This window comes from Pseudorca crassidens, chromosome 14, assembly GCF_039906515.1.
Source record: "Pseudorca crassidens isolate mPseCra1 chromosome 14, mPseCra1.hap1, whole genome shotgun sequence".
In the NCBI taxonomy this organism is placed as follows: domain Eukaryota; kingdom Metazoa; phylum Chordata; class Mammalia; order Artiodactyla; family Delphinidae; genus Pseudorca; species Pseudorca crassidens.
The window spans coordinates 7,752,748-7,776,477 of record NC_090309.1 but is presented as its reverse complement, the minus strand read 5'-3'; the positions used below and the strand labels follow the sequence as shown (position 1 = coordinate 7,776,477).

The window sequence follows — 23,730 nt, the reverse complement described above, 5'->3', positions numbered from 1 at the left end:
ATTACTCAGCCATAAAAAAGAACGAAATAATGCCATCTGCAGCAGCATGGATGGACCCAGAGATTGTCATACTAAGCAAAGTAAATCAGAAAGAGAAAGATAAATATAATATCACTTTATGTGGAATTTAAAACACAACACAAATGAACACATCTTAAAAACAGGAACAAACTCACAGACATAGAGAACAGACTTGTTGTTGCCAAGGGGGAGGGGGGTTGGGGAAGGAAAGATTGGGAGCTTGCAATTGCAAACCAGTATATATAGGATGAATAAACAACAAGGTCCTACTATATAGCACAAGAAACTGTATTCAATATGCTGTGATAAACCAAAATGGAAAAGAATATATATAACTGAGTCACTTTGCTGTATAGGAAAAATTAAAACAACATTGTAAATCAACTATACTTCAATAAAATATATTTACAAAATGAAGAAGCAAGCAAGCTAACAAAGCGCATACAGACATGCCAGGTTTGATTACTTCTTGTTAAATGCTTACAGCGTAGAATCCATCTGTTGTTACTGACTGCACCTACTGGAGATGCTCAGTAAAAATACGTTAACCACATACGCAAGCCACATATGTAAGTTTTTCTAATTGCCTCATTAAAAATAGTAAAAAATTAATTTTAATGTTTTTATTTAACTCAATAAATCCAAAATATTACCATTTCAGCATGTAATCAATATATAAAATTGGGATATCTCACTCTTTTTCTCATACCAAGTCTCCAGAATACAGTATATATTTTGCATTTACAACACACCTCTATTTACACTAGTCATATTTCAAACGCTTATTAACACACATGGCTAGTGGCTACCAAATTGGATAGCGCACTGGAAAGAGAAATGAAAACAACTTTCAAACAAAATTAATTCAAAATTCATAATTGAAGGTTTTCAGGGGCTAGGGATCACAGAAACTAAACTAGAGCATCATAATGACTTCACATACAATAGTGGAAACTGAACATCTGGCCAGTCAGGAATCTACAGTTTACTTACTTTCTCTCCCTAAGATTAAAGCATTTGCTGATAAACAAAACTGATAAACCTCTAGCCAGACTCATCAAGAATGAAAGAGAGAGGGCTTCCCTGGTGGCGCAGTGGTTGAGAGTCTGCCTGCCGATGCAGGGGACACGGGTTCGTGCCCCACTCCGGGCAGATCCCACATGCCGCGGAGCGGCTAGGCCCGTGAGCCATGGCCGCTGAGCCTGCACGTCCAGAGCCTGTGCTCCGCAACGGGAGAGGCCACAACAGTGAGAGGCCCGCGTACCGCAAAAAAAAAGAATAAAAGGGAGAGGGCCCAAATCAATAAAATCAGAAATGAAAAAAGGAGAAGTTACAACCAACACCAGAGAAATACAAAGGATCCTAAGAAACTACTGCGAGCAACTATATGCCAATAAATGAACAACCTAGAAAAAATGGACAAATTCTTAGAAAGGAACAATCTCCCAAGACTGAACCAGGAAGAAATAGAAAATATGAACAGACCAATTACTAGTATTGAAATTGAATCAGTAATTTAAAAACTCCCAACAAGCAGAAGTCCAGGACCAGATGGCTTCTCAGGTGAATTCTACCAAACAATTAAAGAAGAGTTAACACCTATCCTTCTGAAACCACACCGAAAAGTTGCAGAAGAAAAAACACTTCTGAACTCATTTTATGAGGCCACCATCATCCTGATACCAAAACCAGACAAAGGGGACTTCCCCGGTGGCTCAGTGGTTAAGAATCGCCTGCCAATGCAGGGGACACGGGTTCAATCCCTGTCCAGGAAGATCCCACATACCGAGGAGCAACTAAGCCTGTGCGCCACAACTACTGAGCCCATGTGCCACAACTACTGAGTCCGTGTGCCACAACTACTGAAGCCCGTGCACCTAGAGCCTGTGCTCTGCAACAAGAGAAGCCAGCGCAATGAGAAGCCCGCACACAGTGACGACGAGTAGTCCCCGCTCGCTGCAACTAGAGAAAGACCGTGCGCAACAACGAAGGCCCAACGCAGCCAAAAAATAGTCAGTAGACACTGTCATTCTAGTAGCACCAATATATATATCAATTTTATTAAAAAACATCCACCTCTTTGTAGAACAAAATAAAACTGTCATTTACTGCTTCATAATCATAAGCAGGTAAAAAGAACTGAGGAAAGAAAATTAACATTAATTTAGCACCTATTCCAGTCATGTACTTTCCATACTTCATCTCACTTAATGCTCACCACTGGTGATTCCAAGATTGGAATTCAACAACAGAGTCTTGGCATCACAAGTTCTCTGTGAGATGATTATAGTCATTTCAATGTTATCCTTACCAAAAACAAAAAACAAGCATGTTCTCGATAATTTGGATAACCATGATTTCATTGCACAGGTTTTGTTCATGAAGGTACTGGTGCTGTCAGGGACTGCTTTAAATGTCATGTGCTAATGAAAAGAACAGAAACCAACTTAAGGTGCAAATGATGCATCTTCATCAAATGAAGACCAAAAATGTCATGGTACAATGTTCAAATGTTGATTATGTAGTGACAGAACAGACAACATCAGTGGGGGGAAAAGGTCATTAAAAAACACATTTGCTGGATATCCACATGCAAAAGAATGAAGTTGGGCCTTTATCTTATACCATACACAAAAATTAACTCAATGGACTAAAGACCTAAATGTAAGACCTAAAACTATAAAACTCTTAAAACACAGGGGAAAAGCTTCATGACATTGGATTTGGAAATGATTTCTTAGATATGACACCAAAAGCACAGGCAACAAAAAGAAAAACAGATTAAGTTAGACTACATTAAAATTCACAACTTCTGTGCATCAAAGGACACAATAAACAGAAGTAAAAAAGCAACCTGTGGAACTGAAGACAATATTTGCAAATCATCTATCTAATAAGGGGTTAATAGTTAGAATATATAAAGAAGTACTTCAACTCAACAACAACAAAATAACCCAATTTAAAAATGGGCAAAGGACCTGAATACACATTTCTTTAAAGATGATATACATATGGCCAACCAACATATGAAAAGATGCTGGGCTTCCCTGGTGGTGCAGTGGTTGAGGGTCCGCCTGCCGATGCAGGGGACACGGGTTCGTGCCCCGGTCTGGGAGGATCCCATATGCCGCGGAGCGGCTGGGCCCGTGAGTCATGGCTGCTGAGCCTGCGCGTCCGGAGCCTGTGCTCCGCAGCGGGAGAGGCCACAACAGTTAGAGGCCCACGTACCGCAAAAAAAAAAAAAAAAAAAAAAAAAAAGATGCTCAACATCACTAATCATGAGAGAAATACAAATCAAAATCCCAATGGAACATCCTTTTAAACCAAAATTCTTAGCTCCTCAGCATCCTGAATGAGGATTTTATAAAGGAGACCAACTTCAGATAAAAGAGGACTGTAACACGGCAACATTTTCAAGTTTTAATAGATCTAAAAACAGGTTCTAAAATGCATCTTATAGGCTGAACAACATATACACCTTTCTTTTCTATGTTACATGTATCCTTTCTTGACAAAAGACAAGATACATCAAAGAACATTGGATCAACAAGAAAATAATTTTTACTTAACTGTATTTCTCACTGAATAGGACTGTGCAATTTTAAAAACTTACAGATATCTTGGAAAGAAAGCTTTGCAAATCTGTAACACTCATGGTCCATAATACTCCTACTGTTAATTTTACAGAACATTCTTCGAGAATATTCTGTATGCAATCAAATTTTAGCATTAACTAAAACCAACCACAGAAAGTAAGAGACAGGCAAGCACAGAAAAGGTAAAAGGCACATAATAAACACTGGACCACGATTTAGGCCTAAAGCTCCACATGGGAAATTCCACCACAGCAAACGCCATCACATTGGAACAGCCACTGAAGACCACTGTGACGTCTCTGGACACAGCTTATAAAAGAGTTTTGCTCATGTGGTTAAAACACATTCTATAAACAAAGTTTTAAAATCTTGTGCAAAAGCTTTCCTTGATAGACCTCTACTGAGAAAACAGTCATCATGTGTACGGTTTCATCCTGCATGTCCAAAGAACTTGATTAAATCTTGGCTGTGTCACATACATGCTAGAAAGAAGTAAGCCAATGGCTGCTTATACCTCCTTTGGTCTTACAGTAGTTAATATTTCATTATTTCATTTGAGTCTCACAATCCTATAAATTAGAAAGATAATTTAGCATAGTTTACTGATGAGGAAATAGAGGAAAATTAGAGGACTTGTGCACAATCACCTAGCTATTGTGCAGACCCCTTTGTCTTCTGACCCCTGGCCAATACTCTTTCTCCAGCAGCCATGCCTACTCTCTCTTCCCCTCTCCTCCCTAAGTACAGCAGAATTACAAAATTCGACTAAAAGCCACATACACTCAACCAAGTAAAAAGCAAAGAAACGTCTCAAAAGCCTAAAGAACACATTTTTGAGTACCTAACAGGTGCAAGTACCTATCAGACACAGGCAAAATTACAGGGGGTGGTAGAATTTAATACAGTAAGTCTCTCCCATGTAGGAGGTTAAATTCCTACATCCCTGGATTCACACCATCAGTCTCACAGGAAACAGGAGGAGATGCTATGTATATATTCGTAGAAAATAATTCCTGGAAGGTATCCATTTCAAAAAATTAGATTAGAGCATTAAATGGACTCTTTTCCTAAATCACCACATTCACACGCTCAGAAAATTATCAATGTTAAGGTTACGTTTTCAAACAAATCCCGACCACTTCAGATATAAGTCTGTTACACTTGTATATCCCCTTGTTTCATTTTGCAAATCATACGCAAGCCTGCCCTGCTTTTCCACAAACTTCAGCAGTGCCAACGTCACCAGACCTGGTCTCTTATCCACCTACTGAAAAAGCAGAAATTACCAGAACGCCTCTTTCCATATTCACTGTCCTGATCCAACTCCACAGAAGAGCAATTACCGCTCCCTAGATTTGAAGCACTAGCTCACTCGGAGAGCTTTCATCAAAATAAACATGCCCAGGGCCTATTTCCCAGAGATTACAATTCAGTAAGCCTAGAGTGTGGCCCATTTCTTATTTAAAAACTACCCATTTGGGCTTCCCTGGTGGCGCAGTGGCTGAGAGTCTGCCTGCCGATGCAAGGGACACGGGTTCGTGCCCCAGTCTGGGAGGATCCCACATGCCGCAGAGCGGCTGGGCCCGTGAGCCATGGCCGCTGAGCCTGCGCGTCCGGAGCCTGTGCTCCGCAACGGGAGAGGCCACAACCGTGAGAGGCCCGCGTACCGAAAAAAACAACAACAAAAAACTACCCATTTAAGAAAACTGAGTTGAATTAGTGTATGAGTGAACACATTTTAACATTCAAACATCAAACACATTTTGTGTTTAATGTACAAACACAGAACTCTGCTATTCATTTGTAGGCTCAACTAACATTTATTGAGAATCTTACAATGTGCCGGGCAGGTTTCTAGGCCCTGGCACTCTCGGGTGTGCTCCACAGCACTTTTATTTCACTGCGCAGACAGAAAGTAAGTCAGATAAATACCAGTTCAGGAGAAAATAAATTCTATGAAGAGAAATGAAGCTGGATAAGGGATTAGAAAACAACTGGGGGGCAAGATCCATGTATTTTACATAAGGCTGGTCAGGGAAAGTCTCCTGGAGAAGGCAACATCTGACAGAGCTCCGAGGGATGAAGCCCTGGAGGAGGAGCTAATGGAGGCCCCACAGTGTTCTCTCTGATCCACATCCGGCCAGTGTCACCACACACAACGGGCTTTCGGACTCCCCCAAACTCAGCACATAAGTAAGACCTGGCAATACAAGACAAAACTCAGGTGTCAAAAGTAAATGTTTCTAGCAATAATGCTATGAAATGTATATTCTGTGGACCAGTTTAAGGAAGGAGGCAAATCTAATTTAACTGGGTCTTAATGGATGAATATGACTCCAGTTCACAGAAGTGAGGGAAGCAAGAGCACAAACAGCAGCACAGGAAAGAGGAAGTACAAAGACAAATCTCAAATATCAGAATAATCCTGTTGACCAAAATTAGAGAATATAAAGGTGAAAATGGAGGTCAGGGTTAGGACAAGAATGCCCTTACCCATTTTCGTCTAAAAAACACCTTATTTATCCAAGACCAGTTCAAAAAGTCAGTTCTTCTATGAAGTAATCACTCTAACCCTCAAAGGTAATTACTTCTATGTTGCCACCCACTTGGCTCTGTTCACGTCTAATGCCCAGAGATTACTTTTTTGTCACAAAATCCACATTCTCCATCACTGTCATCTCTGTTCAAACATAGTACCTAACACGCAAGCAGCATACAAAATATATTCGTTGAATTAATTAACACAGAGTAAAATGGGATGAAAGGTCCAAAGATTGGAAAACTTAACAGAGTAAAGATGTCAATTCTCCCTAAATTGAGATATAGGATTAATTTACTTCCTATCAAAATTTCAGCAAGGTATCTATTTTGTAGACACAGAAAAGCTGCTTCTAAAATTTATGTGGAAAAGCACAGGTCCTAGAAAATAGCTAAAGCAACCTTTCCAAAGAAGAATAAAATGGCAATGATCACTGTACCCAGTATTATGGCTTACTATATAGTACAGAGGTACAGTAATCAAGACCATGTGGTACTGGTGAAAAGACAGATACATATGTCAATGGAATAGAACATGGAACCCAGAAACATACCCACCCAAATATGCCCAATTGATTTTTGGGCAAAGTACACAAGTAATCCAATGCAGGAAGAATGGCCTTCTCAACAAATGGTGCTAGCAAATGGATATCCACAGGCCACGAACAACAAACAAAAATATTCTAATGGATCATGAACTTAAAAATTAAACATAAACTTATAAAATTTTTAGAAAAAATAGGAGAAAATCTTTGGGATCTAGTACTAAGCAAAGACTTTTGACTTGAAAGCACAATCCATAAAAGGAAAGGCTGATAAACTGGACCCCAACGAAATTAAAAACTTCTGTTCTGCAAAAGACCATGTGAAGAGGGTGAAAGGCAAACCACAGACTGGGAGATAATATCTGCAAACCACGTATCTGACAAGGAGTAGTATCTAGAATTATATAAAGAACCCTCGAAATTCAACAGTAAAAAACCAAACAATCCAATTGGAAAACAGGCAAAGGACATGTACAGACATTTCACTGAAGAGGATCTACAGGTGGCAAATAAATACAGGAAAGGATATTCAACATCTTTAGCCATCAGGCAAATGCAAATTAAAACCGCCAGGAGATACCACTACACATGTATTAGAATACCTAAATTAAAACAAACAAAAAACCCAACCTGTCTGTACAAAATGCTGGTGGGGATGTGGAGCGACTGGAATACAAATTAAAACCACAAAGAGATATTACTACATACCTATTAAATTTTTAAAATAAAAATCACTAAATGCTAGCAAGGACACAGAAACTGGATCACTCATAAATTGCTAGCGGGAATGTAAATAGTACAGCCACTGGGAAACAGTTTTGCAGTTTCTTAGAAAAAAACGAAACATGGAACTACTATATAACCCAGCAATTGCACTCTTTATGTTCACACAAAAACCTGTACACACGTGTTCACAGCCAAAAAGAGGAAATAACCCAGAAGTTCTTAAATGGGTGAACAGTTCAACTGTGGAACATCCATACCATGGAATAAAAATGAAAAAACTACTGATACACACAACAACTTGGATGACTCTCCAGCGTATTATGCTGAGTAAAAAAGCCAATCCCAGAAGGTTATATACTGTATCTTCTATTTACGTAACATTCTTGAAATGAAAAAAGTAGAGGAATGGAGGCCAGACTAGTAGCTGCCAGGCTGAGAGCAGAAGGGGAGTCGGTATGGCTCCACAAGGGAGGCAGGAAGGATCCTTGTGTGAAAAGGTTCTGTGTCTTGACCGTATCAATGTCGGTTTCCTGGTTGATACAGCACCATCTTCTAGAACAGCGGTCCCCAACCTTTCTGGCATCAGGGGCTGGTTTTGTGGAAGACGGTTTTTCCACGGAGGGGTGGGCTGGGGGGTGGTCTGGGCGGTAACGCGAGCAATGGGGAGCGGCAGACGAAGCTTCGCTGGCGAACCAGCCACTCACCTCCTGCTGTGCGGCCCGGTTCCTAACAGGCTGCGGACAGGTTATCGGTCTGGGGCCCCGGAAGTTGGGGACCCCCGCTCTACAAGATGTTACATTGCGGGAAACTGGGCAAAGGTTCATGGTCTCTATTTTTTCTGCATGTGGTTCTACAGTCAAAATTTTTTTTTAATTAAAAAAATGAGATAGAAGGCAAAGAGGTTATTAACCTTTGAAAGGAAAAGATGCTGTTTGGGAGAAAAAGAGAGATGAGAGAATGGGTTAACAGAGGCAGAGTAGCCAGAAGATGGGGGAATCTTATCTCTAAACTCAAGTTCAAAGCTAACTGTGTTGGAAGGGATGTGGGTTACCAAAGAGAAGTTCAGATGGCAGAACTAGGAGCTTTAAAGGAATCAAGAAAACTTGGAACATCAGTTAAAGTCTATGGGGAGCACGAGTAAGAACCAACAACAACACAGGATTCCCCACCTGTCTCCCTGCATCTAAAGCACTATTCTTTTCATGCTGATTTATCACAGACTGTTAGATTCTGTTTTATCTATAAAGCTTCAAAAGTAGTCACTAAAAGTGAAAATTTTTCTAAAAAATTGTATCACCACAACTTGCATGTCCCTATGAAATTCAACATAAAGGAAATTTACTTAAAGAATTACAATGTAATCCTAACAATAACAAGAATAAAAATTAATATTATCTCTATCTTAAAGAAAAGGATAGGGATAATAATAGGTCCAAAAGAGAAAATGTCTTACAGTCACATAAAAATTAGTGATGAAAGTAAATTAGAATTCCAGAATCTCAACCATGGTAATGATTACTACAATATTCATTTTTTTCTCCCTCACACAAAGAATCTATTTTTCTTCCTCTTATGTAAATAAGGGTGCCCTCGAAAACTGGGGACTTCCAAAACTTGCTGATGTAACAAGCAATGTTTATTTCTTAACACCTTTAATCTTTTATAATGCATCTCAGGAAGGTCTGTGGAGCTTGAACGTTCTAAGATGCCTAAGTAGAAAAGGTGCATGTGAATTTTCCCAAAGTTGCACCACCATTCGTTTTGAGATAACATTCTTAGACAAAATTGTCAATCACGCCTGCTAAAACTCAACCAGGCAACTGTATCAGCCAAATTAAAACTTAACTTTAATCAACAAGTACCCCCTGAGTGGTTATGCCCATCACTGTAGAGGCACCAAGGACACAACAGTAATGAAAATGTGGAAATGAAGCTCTTGCTCTTGTCTAGTAAACAGGCAACTACAATAAGATCTAATAAATGCCAAGATGTGAATAAATACAAGGAGCCAGAGCCCCACAGAACCTTGAGAAGCCACTCCCACCAGTAGCAAGACAATCAGACAACCGAGGGGGAGTGCTAAACGGAGACCCTAAAAACGAGCGGGTATCAGCCGACTGAGAGGTGGGGAGGAAATACCGTTAACCGACCAACACAAATATTTATAGCCATTCACCTCAAAAAACACAAGAAAATGATCTTAAGAGGAGAGGAATCCTCAAGAGAATAAAAAGAAAACTTTGGCAGTAAAATCTGACAGCCAACAGACAAGTGGTAACTGACGGGGCAGATCAGAGAAAGATAAGATCTGAAAGATGAGCTGGCTGTGTGGAGACCCAGAAGACACTGCTTGGTGCCAGTGAAACCAAGAGAAACTCGTGAAAACAGAGGCACTGGGCACCTCCAAGAGTGGGCTTGTGGACAGGCTGTAAAACAGGAAGCTCACGGCTGAAACTGTGAATTAGAATTCCAGAACTCCTCTCCAACTCACAATGAAACACTATCCTGTCCCTTCCAGATACTGGACTCGATGACAACAGGCACAGCAGGAGGGGAGAAGGGATAGAGAGGAGGAAAGAACACAGCAGGGAGATTAAATGGCACTCTACTCCCTAAACAGTGAGATTCCTGGCCCTCTCCTTCCCTCCTGGCAACCAGGATGCCAGCAGCTGGGTTTACACCCTTCTCTAGGCAAGAGTCTGGGAAATCTGGCACACACACTCCACCCCCTCCTCCACCAGCCCAAAAGGACCTCTGGATAATTACAGCTGAAGATTCACCAATGAAGTGGCCCTACCAGATCCCCCTCTATTGAAGCTCACAGTTGACAAGCCCCATACGTGTGATGAGTTGTTTAAGCAGGAGGATCCTAATTTTTCATTTTAAACCTCACTTGACTTTAAAAAACTATCTGCTTTGATAAAATTTAAAATAAGACAATGGCAGGCACAGGAGGAGGGAAAGGAAACGTGAAGGAGGGGTATCTAAGCAGAGGGTTTTACTTTTACCTTTTTTATATACAAAATAAATAATTAAAAACAGAATTTAAAACAAATCGCTCCCAATCCTAATAAAAGTACATGCCAAAATGGGGTACCTAAAAGGTAAAGAGTACTCAACCTGTATATCCATTAACATAGATGGCGACGCCACTAAAAATGGTAGATGAAGCTCCGTCCTTCTGTATAGCAGCATCTGATCGAAACTGTTGCTCCAGTTTCTGGACCTTGGCAGCCATATACCCACCCTAGAATTAAAGAAAAGGTAAGCTAATCACAAAAGTTTTATTTTTCTTCCCACCCTCCCCTTTTTAGAAAGAAATTTATATTAAAAAAAAAAAATAAAAAGGCCTTACTCTGTGCTAGTAACCAAGGTATAAGGATGACATAAGGTATAATGATAAACATGAACCATAATGCAAGGCAATAAAACAGGCAGGTCAAGGGAGAGTTTTTCCCTCTGTCAACTCAATGTTTAATAATTCTATCACATTGTTACAATGGTAAAAGTTCCGTTAAAAGAGGGAAAAGGTAAGTCAAGGTTAATAAGTGTAATGCCACAAAATATTGTTCTTATCTACAAAATCAAGCAAAAGTTATACCAAAGCTTAAATCAATTAAAAATTTGACAAGTGGTCAGTAAGAATATATTTTGACTGGCTTCCACTATCTTCTGTGTATGTGAAGCTTAAGATTAATAAATTCAAGTAAAATGAAGCAGTTTGACAAACCAGTAAAGTCTTCCATACATGTAGATAAGAATACAATAAGTGATTCAGTGGCTAAATTCTGGATCTAATCAATCTATCTGGTAGTACTACTAATATTCATAACACCAACCTCAAAAAGAATATAAAAACATTATCATTTTTGCTAAAGACCTTGACAAATCTATGAATTCAGCCACACCTTTCCTGAACGTCGAAATAATTAAGGTTAATCGATTAAGACTATCAATTTTACTTTATCAATAAGGTTTTTAGAATAAAGCTGTAGGTGTCTAGAAGTGGTATATATTTTTTTCCAAAATGGAAATGACTTCATTGTTTTTGATTACTCAAATATTACATGCTGTCAAAATTTTAAGAAAATTTAAATTAGCTATGATCCCATTCATTGCTAACATTTTGGGATCTTACTTTCAAAGTTATTTCTGTGCCTCAGAACACAGAGGTTTTACACAAATAGGATCATATGTAATAACAGTCCTTTATAATACACCCTTTTAGTTAAGGCCATCTTGCCAGCTTAAGAAATATACAGCTAAATGATGGGTGTACACTGTTCCACGGTATAGAGATAATCCCCTATTACTGGATATCTACGTTTTAATGTTTTTCAGTATTATTAACAATTATGCAATAAAATTATCATACAATAAATTCTGTGCACCAGAACATTTATTTCCTCAGGACAAAATTTCTCAAAGTTTAAGCTTTCAATACACTGTGAAAACACAGAGTTGGTGTCTAAAGTGATTTACAATTTAGAAAATGCCTTCAACCACATTATAAACTAAAAGAAGAATGAAAAATACCTAGACAGTTCAATATAATTATTTTTATTCTTTTAAAACACACCCATTTTTCCCAGTCATCCTCAGCTCGCTTCCTCCATCCACCTCGTCTCATGGTGGAGCTTCTGTATTAGGGGAAGAAAGAAATATATCAATTTCGTGACAAAAGGTACTACTAATTGATATCTTATTTCAATATCAAGAAAAATGAGAAATTAAAATAAATTCAAATGTTCAATTCATAAAAGTTCAAAATATCATACTGAGGAAACTTTTTCCAAAGCATATCATTCTCTGGCTTCACAAGTGAAATTTGTTCCCCCCAGAACTCCTTACAGCTAAGTATCAGGTTTTAATTATAACTATTTTAAATTTTAATTTTAACAGGAAAAACTTTTATGCATTTCTGGCCATCAATCCTAACACCATCTTACGTAAAACATCACCAAATCCAACTAACATACTGTGCTTACTTAACATTAATGTTAATGGAACCTAAGAAAACATTTTCCTTCATGCACTGCCCTATAATATGGCTCTTAAATTCTGTCTTTGCTATTACATACTGCACACTTAAGAGTACAGTCATAGTGTAATTCATCTATTATGCAAAAATCCTAAAAGAAGTCAATCAAAGCAACTAGGGGACATGATGCAGAAAGACTATCACCAATAATAAATTGGTAACTCTGGCATTCTCCTTAAGGCAACACATGACCAACTATACCATGAAGCAACCAAAATGGCTCATCTCAAGTGTCAGCTGGCTTAGTGGTGAACAAGGTATAAATCAAAGCAGGCATTATATGAAATTCCTTGTGAAGTCAAATTCTTCTAACCCAAATGGCTACATCTTGGGACATGGCTGCATTATTCTTCACAAAATTAATATGATCTCCAATTAAGTATTTTTCTTCTAATAATTATATAGGTTAATATCAAAGGGTTACCATACACCATTGGAGAAGGCTTATACATTATCCAAGATAAACTGGCTTTGATATGCTTTAAAAAAATCTTTTATTGAATAACATCTTAAGATAGCCACACTTTATCCACACACATCAGCAGATATTTTCTTTCAAATATTTCTATTCTTAGTATATACAGGATTTATAATTTCTCCTTGCTGACTTTATATTAATTATGAATTTTTACTGTCTACTCTTAATAGGTGACTGAAAGACATGCAGAGAGTCAGAGTTGAGTCCAACAGAGAGACAAGGGGCAGGTGGAAAGGGCTGAGAACAGGAGGCAAAGTGATTAACCCTGATCAGGTGCTGTGGATGCTGGTGGAGAGAAGGGCTGCTTTGCTTTGTTTTGCCTTTTTAAGTTTGACGAAGGTAAGGGCATGGCTACCCAATGTGTTCACCCTGAGTCCCAGGACTGCCATCAGTGCTGTTCAATACTTCTTCTGTTTTCAAGAGGCTCACTTTGTCCAGTCCCTCAAGACCTCTCCCTTATCTTAAAGGAGTCTGGGAAATGTGTTAACACACAGTTCTTGACTTCAGTATAAACTATGACTCTGCACATCTGCTCTTACAAGTAAAGAGTGTGGGTGTTCTGGCCACTGTACATTAAGAATGCACACTCACGGGCTTCCCTGGTGGCGCAGTGGTTGAGAGTCCGCCTGCAGATGTGGGGGACACGGGTTCATGCCCCGGTCCGGGAAGATCCCACATGCCGCGGAGCGGCTGGGCCCGTGAGCCATGGCCGCTGAGCCTGCGCTCCTCAACGGGAGAGGCCACAGCAGTGAGAGGCCCGCGTACAGCAAAAAAAAAAAAAAAAAAGAATGCACACTCACAAAAATTATCTGCAACTATTAATCTGCTAAATGAACATAAATTAAAGAACAAAATACATTTAAAAAGTTTAATTCATCTGGCCATCTACTTAAAAGCCTCATTTATTTAAGATCTACCAGTTACCTATTGCAAAAGGCCAATATGAAAATCTTTATCCATAGTTTAATGAGGGTAGACCAGTATGAAACAAAATCATTTTTTAAAAAAAGTTTTAAAGGTTCTTCCCCCTTCCAAAGTAAAAGAGCTATCCCAGCCAAATGTTTAAAGTTTTGAAAAGTGAAAGGAATGAAGGACTGAAGATGTAATTTCATCCAATTTCAAAGAATATAATTTGACCTATGTACAGCAAACTCCTATTGGTGCAGGATTCAATTAAGATCAAGAAAAGGAAAAAAGAAATAAACATATTTCATTTTACACATTCAAATTCTACTGTTGAGAAAATCCCGTAACAAACAGTGAACTAGGTAATTTGGACCTACCCTCCCGCTGAGGAGGAGGAAAGCTAGACAAAACATAGTTTTAAAAAACTGCCTCAAGACACAGAAGGCCTAGCAAATAATGAAAAATCACTGAGCCAAGATTCAGCAGATGACAGAGGAGACCTGCCACCTCACATCATCTCCCCAAACTGGGAGACCCTTTCCCTCTGAGAAATCTGGCAATTCTCAAGGAGTGGCTGAGAACAAACACAGAGCTAAGGCAACGACAGCTAGGGCTCTCTTCCTAGGACACAGCTCTCACACCTGGGCGTAGGACCCCAGGATCAGAGTAAACTGGAGGCAGGCCGACCAGAGTATCCTGCCCCAGGTCATCTCAGTCTCCGAAAGCAGATCCAGGTGACCCCAGGCTGCCCCATGAGTGCCCCATGGCACCTGGCAGAAGGAAATGTGGATCCTCTGAGGATGAGACAACTTCCTAAACTTCATATATTTCTACAAATGAGTTTGCAAATATAGTATCTAGTACACAAATAAAAATCACCAGGCACACAAAGAAAGATCACATGAACCAACAGAAAAAAGAAACAACAACAGACAGACCTACAGAGACTCCAGATACGGAATTTAAGGTAGACTTTAAATTAATCAAGCTTACCCTGGCTCAAAGAGGGAAAAGACAAATTTCAGTATATCAGTAAAGAACTGGAAAATATTAGAAATAACTAAACGGTGACTCTAGAATTGAAAGATACAATATTAGAAATTAAGAACTTAATAAATAGATAAAACCAAAAAAAACCAAAAAACAAATAAAAGCATAACTGGGGGCTTCCCTGGTTGAGTGGCTGAGAGGCCGCCTGCCGATGCAGGGGACACGGGTTCGTGCCCTGGTCCAGGAAGATCCCACATGCCGCGGAGCGGCTGGGCCCATGAGTCATGGCCACTGAGCCTGCGCATCTGGAGCCTGTGCTCCGCAACAGGAGAGGCCACAACAGTGAGAGGTCCACGTACCGCAAAAAAAAAAAAAAAAAAAGCATAACTGGAATAAGTCAGAAGAAAATGTCCAGATAAATCACAAAAGGATGGAGAATATGGATGGGAGAAGAGACACCGGGGATACACGAGAAAGACTAATTTAAATAAACTGGAGGGAAAAAGGAGAAAAACAGAAGTTATATTTAAAGAAATAATGACTAAAACAGTCTAAAACTGATTAAAGATATCAAGCCACAAATTCAAGAAGCCCAATGAGCCCCAAACAGGAAAAAATATAAAACTATGAAAAACTGAAGACAGAAAAAAAACATCTTAAAAGCTGCCATGGGTAGGAAAATCAGAGATTCCATCAAAATACTCAAAGGAGCAGCAATTAAACAGACAGCTGTCTTTTCAACAGAAACAACAGAGCCAGAAGACAACAGTGCTGAAAGAATATGATTACTAACTTAGAATTCTAAACCCAGAGAAATATTCAATCAAGAAAGATGAAATAAAGGCACTTTCAGGCAAATAAAAAGAGGTTAATGCCACCAGCAAACTTGTCTAAAGGAAATTCTAAAGGATATCCCTTAGATAGAAGGAAAATTCTCTTGGATGAACCATCAAAAATACAGAAAAAAAACCCAACAAGGTAAACAATAAACATCTGGATAAATCAATGTTAAAAACGGACTGAATAAAACTACAATGACAATCAATCTGTTATTGTTTGTAGCATAATACACAGCATACGTGAATCAAAAGATTATGAATAAAAGACTAGGGGTGAGGGATTTATTTCTAATCCAGGCTCTGCCTCTAACTAGCTTCATTAATCTCTGGTAAATCTCCATCTCTCTGAGTCTCAATTACTATCTTTTTTTTTTTTTTTTTTGCGGTACGCGGGCCTCTCACTGCTGTGGCCTCTCCCGTTACGGATCACAGGCTCTGGACGCGCAGGCTCAACGGCCATGGCTCACAGGCCCAGCCTCTCCGCGGCATGTGGGATCTTCCCGGACCGGGGCATGAACCCGTGTTCCCTGCATCCGCAGGCGGACTCTCAACCACTGCGCCACCAGGGAAGCCCTCAATTACTATCTTATCCGGCTCTCTCACTATCAGACATTTGGGTAGTTGACTACTAGAGTTGCCCTTGGTGCTCTACACAAGACATACTGAAGAACTATTTTCAGAAACTAAACATAAAAAATTAAAACTACTATATTCACATACTTTAGTAATGTACTTCAATTTCAGAAATTTGATTATGTAACAACTTTGATGTTCTACATGTTTATTTATATTTTTAAAAATTTATCCCAGAGAAGATTTAAGGCAGCTTGTCCTATCAAATCCATTTAAATAATCTATATGTAGATTAAGATGGCCTATGACAATGGATTAGGGGTAAAAACCTAACTGTAAAACTGGTCTTTGCTGAATATTAGGAGTAGCAATTCATCAGCCCTGTCACTGCTGGATGACATCAGTTGTGTAACTTTCTTCTGTCCAACAGCAGATGCTAGATAGTTCAGTTAGGGTTAGGGTTACAACCATAACCCTACACAATGTTCCGAATTACAATGTGTCCTCTTGACTAACCCTGCTCACTAAAAAGAGAATGCCCTTTAACAACAGCCATCCAATTATCAAGCCAGACTTGCAAATAAAAATTGCCTTCTAGTTTTCAGATGAAATTCTTGCAGACTGGGTTCCCAGTCTAGTTCCACAGCGCGAGATGGCCTTGAGGAAAGTGATAAACATTTCAGAGACGGTAATTCATAACCTAAGATAACCTACTAACCTCGTCTTATCCAAGCATTAATGTAGAAGCCAATTTCTGGGTTTTTAAAAATTAGTTTAAAAAAATGAATAAATGAATTCATGTATGCAAAAGTACCCTGATTCCTACTAGTATTTAGGGTAGTCCCTGAATAAACATTAGCTACTACTATACAAATCTACCTTGCTAGGCCACAGAGTGAAAATCAAATGAGACCACCTATGTGGAAACCGTTTGAAGACTATAAAATACAAACGTTGTTATTTTAAATAAGCTACCTCTGGTCTACAACACAATAGATTCAGTGACTCAAGACCTGGGCTCTAATGCCAGCCCAACTGTGCTGCCTGGCTACATGACCTGGGATGAGTCCAAAAGCACCGTGGACTCCTCAGCTACAAAACAAAGTCTGCTTAGTGCTCCTCGGAATCCCACAGGCTGTGAACTGTAGTCAGGGTGGATGTGCGGGAGGAAACAAGAGTTGGGGGTAAAAACAGCAAGCAGGGACGGTTCCACTCCCTAAACCCACTGCAACTTTAGCAACCCTCCTTTTATAAGTTTCAGATTACTTGGGGTCTGATTAAGGTAGTCTTAAAAGAAAAAGCTCAAATTGAAAAAGACTGAGGGACTTCCCGGGCGGTCCAGTGGTTAAGAATCGTCTTGCAATGCAGGGGACGACGGTTCAATCCCTGGTCAGGGAACTAAGATCCCACATGCCGTGGGGCAACTAGAGAGTCCGTGCAACGCAACTACTGAGCCCACGCGCTCTGGAGCCCGCGCGCTGCAACTAAAGATGCTGTGTGCTGCAACTAAGACCCGATGCAGCCATAAACTAATTAATTAAAAAAAAAAAAGACTGAAACCAAAACTAATGAACTAAAAACTAAGTCTAAAGACTTCGGCTCTGTTCTGTGTTCCTATATGTGACTCTACAAAATGTGCTGGATATGTCCCAGCCCTTGAAAGGTACTAAGCTAAACGCACCTATACCTATTAGGCCTCAAGTAATGAAATTAGAAAGACACCACATGAGAGGCATCATTGCAGTCCCACCCCGCCCCCCCATGTCTACACAGAACAGCAGCTGCCAGAGGAGGCAAGTGCAAGGCAAACAGGAGAGCAGCTCTGTGAGCCCAGGGGCCCTGGGTGCCCACAATGCAAAAGATTTCCTGACTCTCTCATGCTCTCCACAGGGATGTTCAAAACGCTATGAAGAGTGCCAGGAAGATCCTGCTTACTAAAAACTATATGGAAATTATTGATGCACACTTTCCCACAACTCAATTTCATATTTGCTGGCACGCACTGTCACCAGTTCACTCTGGACTTCCAATGTGCATCTTAAGAGGTTAGTCAAATCCCACTAAAAAGAACTTCATTCTGTCTTCTTTACTATGATTACTGGTAGATTTTAATATCTCCCCACAGAATGATACTAATCACCAAGAGAAATCATTTTCATGCTAAAGTCCTATTTATCTATTTGTAATAGAATTATTAACATTGTAAGGTTCTGAACAGTTCATCACACACCAGAAAAATTCCCACTACATACCCAGAAAATGCCCAAATACATATTCGTCAGTGTTAATCTGTTGCTTTCATATTCATAACTCTCAAGTATATTGACTATTAATTAAGTAATGAAAGTGAGTGGCTTTTATTCAGTCTCATTAATCTAGCCATATGTACATGTATGGGTTTATCTTATCTTCATTTAACAGTTACTTAAGAAATAGTTGCTGACTGTTGGTGGGAATGTAAATTGATACAGCCACTATGCAGAAGAGTATGGAGGTTCCTTAAAAAACTGAAAATAGAACTACCATATGACCCAGCAATCCCACTACTGGGCATATACCCTGAGAAAACCATAACTGAAAAAGATACATGCACCCCAATGTTCACTGCAGCTCTATTTACAACAGCCAGGACATGGAAGCAACCTAAGTGTCCATCGACAGATGAATGGATAAAGAACATGCAGCACATATATACAATGGAATATTACTCAGCCATAAAAAGAAACGAAATTGAGTTATTTGTAGTGAGGTGGGTGGACCTAGAGTCTGTCATAGAGTGAAGTAAGTCAGAAAGAGAAAAACAAATACCATATGCTAACAACTATATATGGAATCTAAAAAAAAAAAAAGGTTCTGAAGAACCTAGAGGCAGGACAGGAATAAAGATGCAGACGTAGAGAATGGACTTGAGGACACGGGGAGGGGGAAGGGCAAGCTGGGACGAAGTGAGAGAGTGGCATGGACATATATACACCACCAAATGTAAAACAGATAGCTAGTGGGAAGCAGCTGCATAGCCCAGGGAGATCAGCTCAGTGCTTTGTGACCACCTAGAGGGGTGGGACAGGGAGGGTGGGAGGGAGATGCAAGAGGGAGGAGATATGGGGATATATGTATATGTGTAGCTGATTCACTATGTTATACAGCAGAAACTAACACACCACTGTAAAGCAATTCTCCAATAAAGATGTTAATAAATAAATAAATAAATAAATGGGCCACACTCTTCAAAATGTTAAAAAAAATAAAAGTAAACAAGAAAAAAAATTTATCAGGAAAAAAAGAAATAGTTGCTGAATGAACTGGAATACAGAAATGAATACACAATGGAAGAATGAATGTGCATATTATGGTAGCATACTCATCCATGAATGCTCCACAAATGCAGAGAAAAGCACGCGCAGCCACACAGACCATCACCAGGCAAGGCCACAATAAAGCAAGTTTACTTGCAGCTCCCACCACATCGCTGCTCAACACCTCTTTTTTCCTTCTTCAGGGCCTCCTTCTCTACCTTAGTTAGCTGTCAATTCTCTGCTAACAATTAAGAAACTGCTTAATAACTGGCTTAAGGTATGACCCATCCCAGGGACCTGTGTATTTAAAAGGACTTCTCTAGGACCATTCAATGGGGGAAAGCACCGTCTTTTTGACAAATGAAGTTGGAAAAACTGAATATCCACAGGCAAAAGAATAAAGTTGGACCCTTAACGTACACCATATACAAAAATTAACTGAAAATGGATTAAAGACCTAAATGTAAGACCTAAAACTATGAAGCTCTTAGAAGAAAACATAGGAGAAAGCTTCATGACATTGGATTTGGCAATGATTTCTTGGATGACACCAAAGCATAGGCAACAAAAGAAAAAAATAAATTGGACCATACCAAAATTTTATAATGTGTATCAAAAAGGCACAATCAACTGAGCAAAAGGCAACTCACAGAATGAGAGGAGATATTTTAAAACATCTACCTGAAAAGGGACTAATATCCAGAATATATAAAGAAGTGCTACAACTTAATGAAAAACAAATACACTGATTAAAAAATGGACACAAAATTTAAATAGACATCTCTTTAAAGAAAATATACAAATGGCCATTAAGCCTATGAAAAGATGCTTAGCATCACTAACCATTAGAGAAATGCAAATTGAAACCACGAGATAACATCTCATACCCATTAGGATGGCTACAATCAAAAAAAAACCAAAAAAAACAAAATAAGTGTTAACGTGCATGTGAAAAAACTGGAACTCTTGTGCACTGTTGGTGGGAATGTAAAATGGTGTAGCCATTATGGAAAATGCTATGGTGCTTCCTCAAAAAATTAGAAATAGCACTGCCGTATGATCCAGCAATTCCACTTCTGGGTACACACCCAAAAGGCTTGAAAGCAAGGTCTCAAGATATTTGTACACCCATGTTCACAGCAGCATTATTCCCAAATGCCAAAAGACAGAAGCAACCCAAGTGTCCACAGATGGATGAATGGATAGACAAAGTGCGGTATATACATAAAGTGGAACAATATTCAGCCTTAAAAAGGAAGGTAGTACTAAAAAAATAAATAAAATAAAATACACACAAAAAAAGGAAGGTAATTCCAACAAATGCTGCAACATGGATGGACCTCGAGGGCATTATGCTAAGTGAAATACGCCAGTCACAAAAAGACAAATGCCATATTATTCCGCCTATATAAGGTATCTACAGTGGTAAGATTCACAGAGACAGAAAGCAGAAGGGTGGCTGCCAGGGGCTGGGAGGGCAGGGAGCTACTGTTTAACAGGTACAGTTTCAGTTATGCAAGTTGAAAAGCATTCTGGGAAGACAGATGGTGGTGATGGTTACACAACAGTGTGAACATACTTAATGCCACACTTAAAAATGGTGAAGATGGTAAATTGTATGTTATATGCATTTTACCACAACTAAAACTTTTTAAAATATATTTTTAAAAATAAAGAAAGTTTAAAAAAAGGACTCTGACACTGGCAACTGGGTTCACAGGGACTGGTTAGCTGCAGGGAAGGGGGTAACGGGGATGTCCACTTAGGATACAAAGCTCAGAAGCAGGCTGTCCTTCTCCAGGACACTTGTATAGCACATCTGGGATTTTTTCCTGGGGAGGGCAGTGGGAGGCCATGTGCAAAACGAATTTACTAGGGCCAAGTATCCTCCTCATGAGTGACAAAGTAAACGAAGTGCTAGGACACAGTCACTGACAAAGTTTAACAAAGCTGCTCCACTGGGCTCTCTCATCTGTCCTTAAATGCTGAAGGCTTCAATACCAGATAAACAGCTGTTTTGAGGTTTTGTTTTGGTTCAACCTTAGAGACCATCATTGTCTAAGGCTATAGTTCTCAGACCACTGAAGTTATTAGAGCACAATGGAGATTCTTGAATCTCAAAACCCAGGGAATCAGAACCTTCTTCTAGACCCACCTACATAGTAGTCAGGTTTTGACTTTGAAGAGACTTTCACCAAGGTATTAAAAACAACAATCAGACACCTGTGTGAAGGGCATTATTGTGCCTTTGTAACAATCTTTTGTCTTCACCATATACTGGCTTTTAGGGATTCTAAACCTAGCTGACAAGTTTATATCATAATACAGCATGTATTTCATGTATTTAAAATACCTTTGAAAAACATATAAAAATAAAATGTCAAAATATTTAGACCAAACATTATTCCTAGTGTAATAGAACCCTTAAAAAAATTTTTTTAACTTGGTCTCTTCACCTTCAGTATACTGAAGCATTTTCCTATTATCAATTTTTTATGCACAGTTAAACAATTCCTGTACTATATGATACCATTTTGATCAACACCAAACAAACACAGACTTCAAAGAACTTTAACCCACCAAATAAAAGGGGCTACAACATACACAGCACTCTCTAAACAACAAATTATACATGTGGGTACTGAAGCCTTTTCTAGAACTGAGTCTGATCTATCTTTTCTTGAGGCATTCTCTATTACCCTCCAAATTCATGATTTGTGTTTATACACTGCTCTGAGTGTTTTCGGTATTCAGTCTTGTTAAGTGTTCCTTTTCAAAAATAGTTTTTCCTTCTCGATTTATAAAAGCACTATATGTTTACTGCAGAAAACTGAGAAAATGCAGGAAACAGAAAAAGGGAAGGGAAAATTACCATATTCCCACCTTCTTTTAAAAAATTCACCTGTTGACTGACACTTTACATTTCCTTTTTTTCAGTACTCCTTAAATTTTCAACATTTAAATTTTAAAAATTTCAACACACCACTATATCTTACATTTCCATAGTGCTTTTATTTTTCCAAGGGGTCCTTACATATCGTATTTATCTTGACAACACATCCATGGAGTAGGCAGGGCAAATACTAGCTATTTTGCACATAGGCGCCTTCTACGATGGAAGGGTTAAGATAAAATATCTGATAAGGCTGCACGGCTGGTTTGTGGTACAAAATCACACTTACCTTGTACAAACCTATGTCTCCAAATCTTCAGTGGAGAAACGAACAATGCTATCAGTATAATAAACTCCTGAAAAGAACACTCCTACTGAATTGAACCAGCCTAATACAATTCAACAAAACAGATGCTTTGACCCTAGCACCTGTCTGGGTCAGAAACAGTAGCTGCCATACATGTGACAGAAGGACTAAGGAGGAAACAGGTCCAACAGACAGCTTGCATCTAGACCCCAACTGTACACGTCCATATTCATGAGAAGTAGAGACCCAGAGACACTACCAACTTTAACTGACCTTTTAAGCAGTCAGATCTTAGTTCTTTCATTTGTGGATAGAGGTGGACCTGACAAACCCTAGTCTCTTGCAGTTTTTTAAATGTATGATTCTATATATCTATCCATTTTTTAAAAAGGCTTTTAAGATGAAAGTACACATATTATGCTACTCTGTTAAAAAAAACTCAAAGGCTATGCACAGATGTGGCTATACAGTGAAGAATTAACCCTGCTCAAAGAGGGGTCTGGCCTTTGCTCTCGGAACGTCCTGCCTGACAAATGTCTGTTTATCTAGGGGCTAAGAGTCACTCCAGATAGTCTAACAATGTGATTTGTGATATACGGTGGAAGCTTCGGACCATGCACTACCAACCTTCTGAGAGGCTGGAGACAGAAGGTCAACCTCATCTATTTGACCAAACTCCAATACAAACCCTGGACACTAAGGCTTAGGCGAGCTCCCCTGGTTGGCAATACTTCATGGGCATTGTCAGTTGTCATTAACAGAAGTCACCTCCATCCCAGATTCCTGTGGTGAGGACAACTCAAAGTTCCACACGTGGACCTCTCCTGTGTGCCCCATGCCTCTCTTTGGCTGGTTTTAACCTGTAACCTTTCACTGTAATAAATCATAACCACAAGCACAACAGCTTTCAAGAGCTCTGAGTCCTTCTAGTGAATTACTGAACATGAGGGTGGTCTTGGGGATCCCCAAACTCTGGAGTGG

At 39.3% G+C, this 23,730-nt stretch overlaps 1 protein-coding gene across 5 annotated transcripts in view; it reads right to left on the bottom strand.

Moving 5' to 3' along the window:
* Window positions 1-23,730, bottom strand: part of REV1 (REV1 DNA directed polymerase) — an 84,092-nt gene that overhangs the window by 48,357 nt on the left and 12,005 nt on the right. For all 5 annotated transcript variants that reach the window (XR_010934336.1, XM_067704176.1, XM_067704175.1 and 2 more), the window contains 2 exons: window positions 12,006-12,066; window positions 10,547-10,673 (listed from right to left, as the gene is read on the bottom strand). Coding sequence is in view for 4 of the 5 variants with exons in the window: in XM_067704176.1 (XP_067560277.1) it covers window positions 10,547-10,673; window positions 12,006-12,056 (178 nt within the window). In the remaining variant the exon portion in view is untranslated. Of the gene's footprint in view, window positions 1-10,546; window positions 10,674-12,005; window positions 12,067-23,730 lie in introns of those variants that run through there.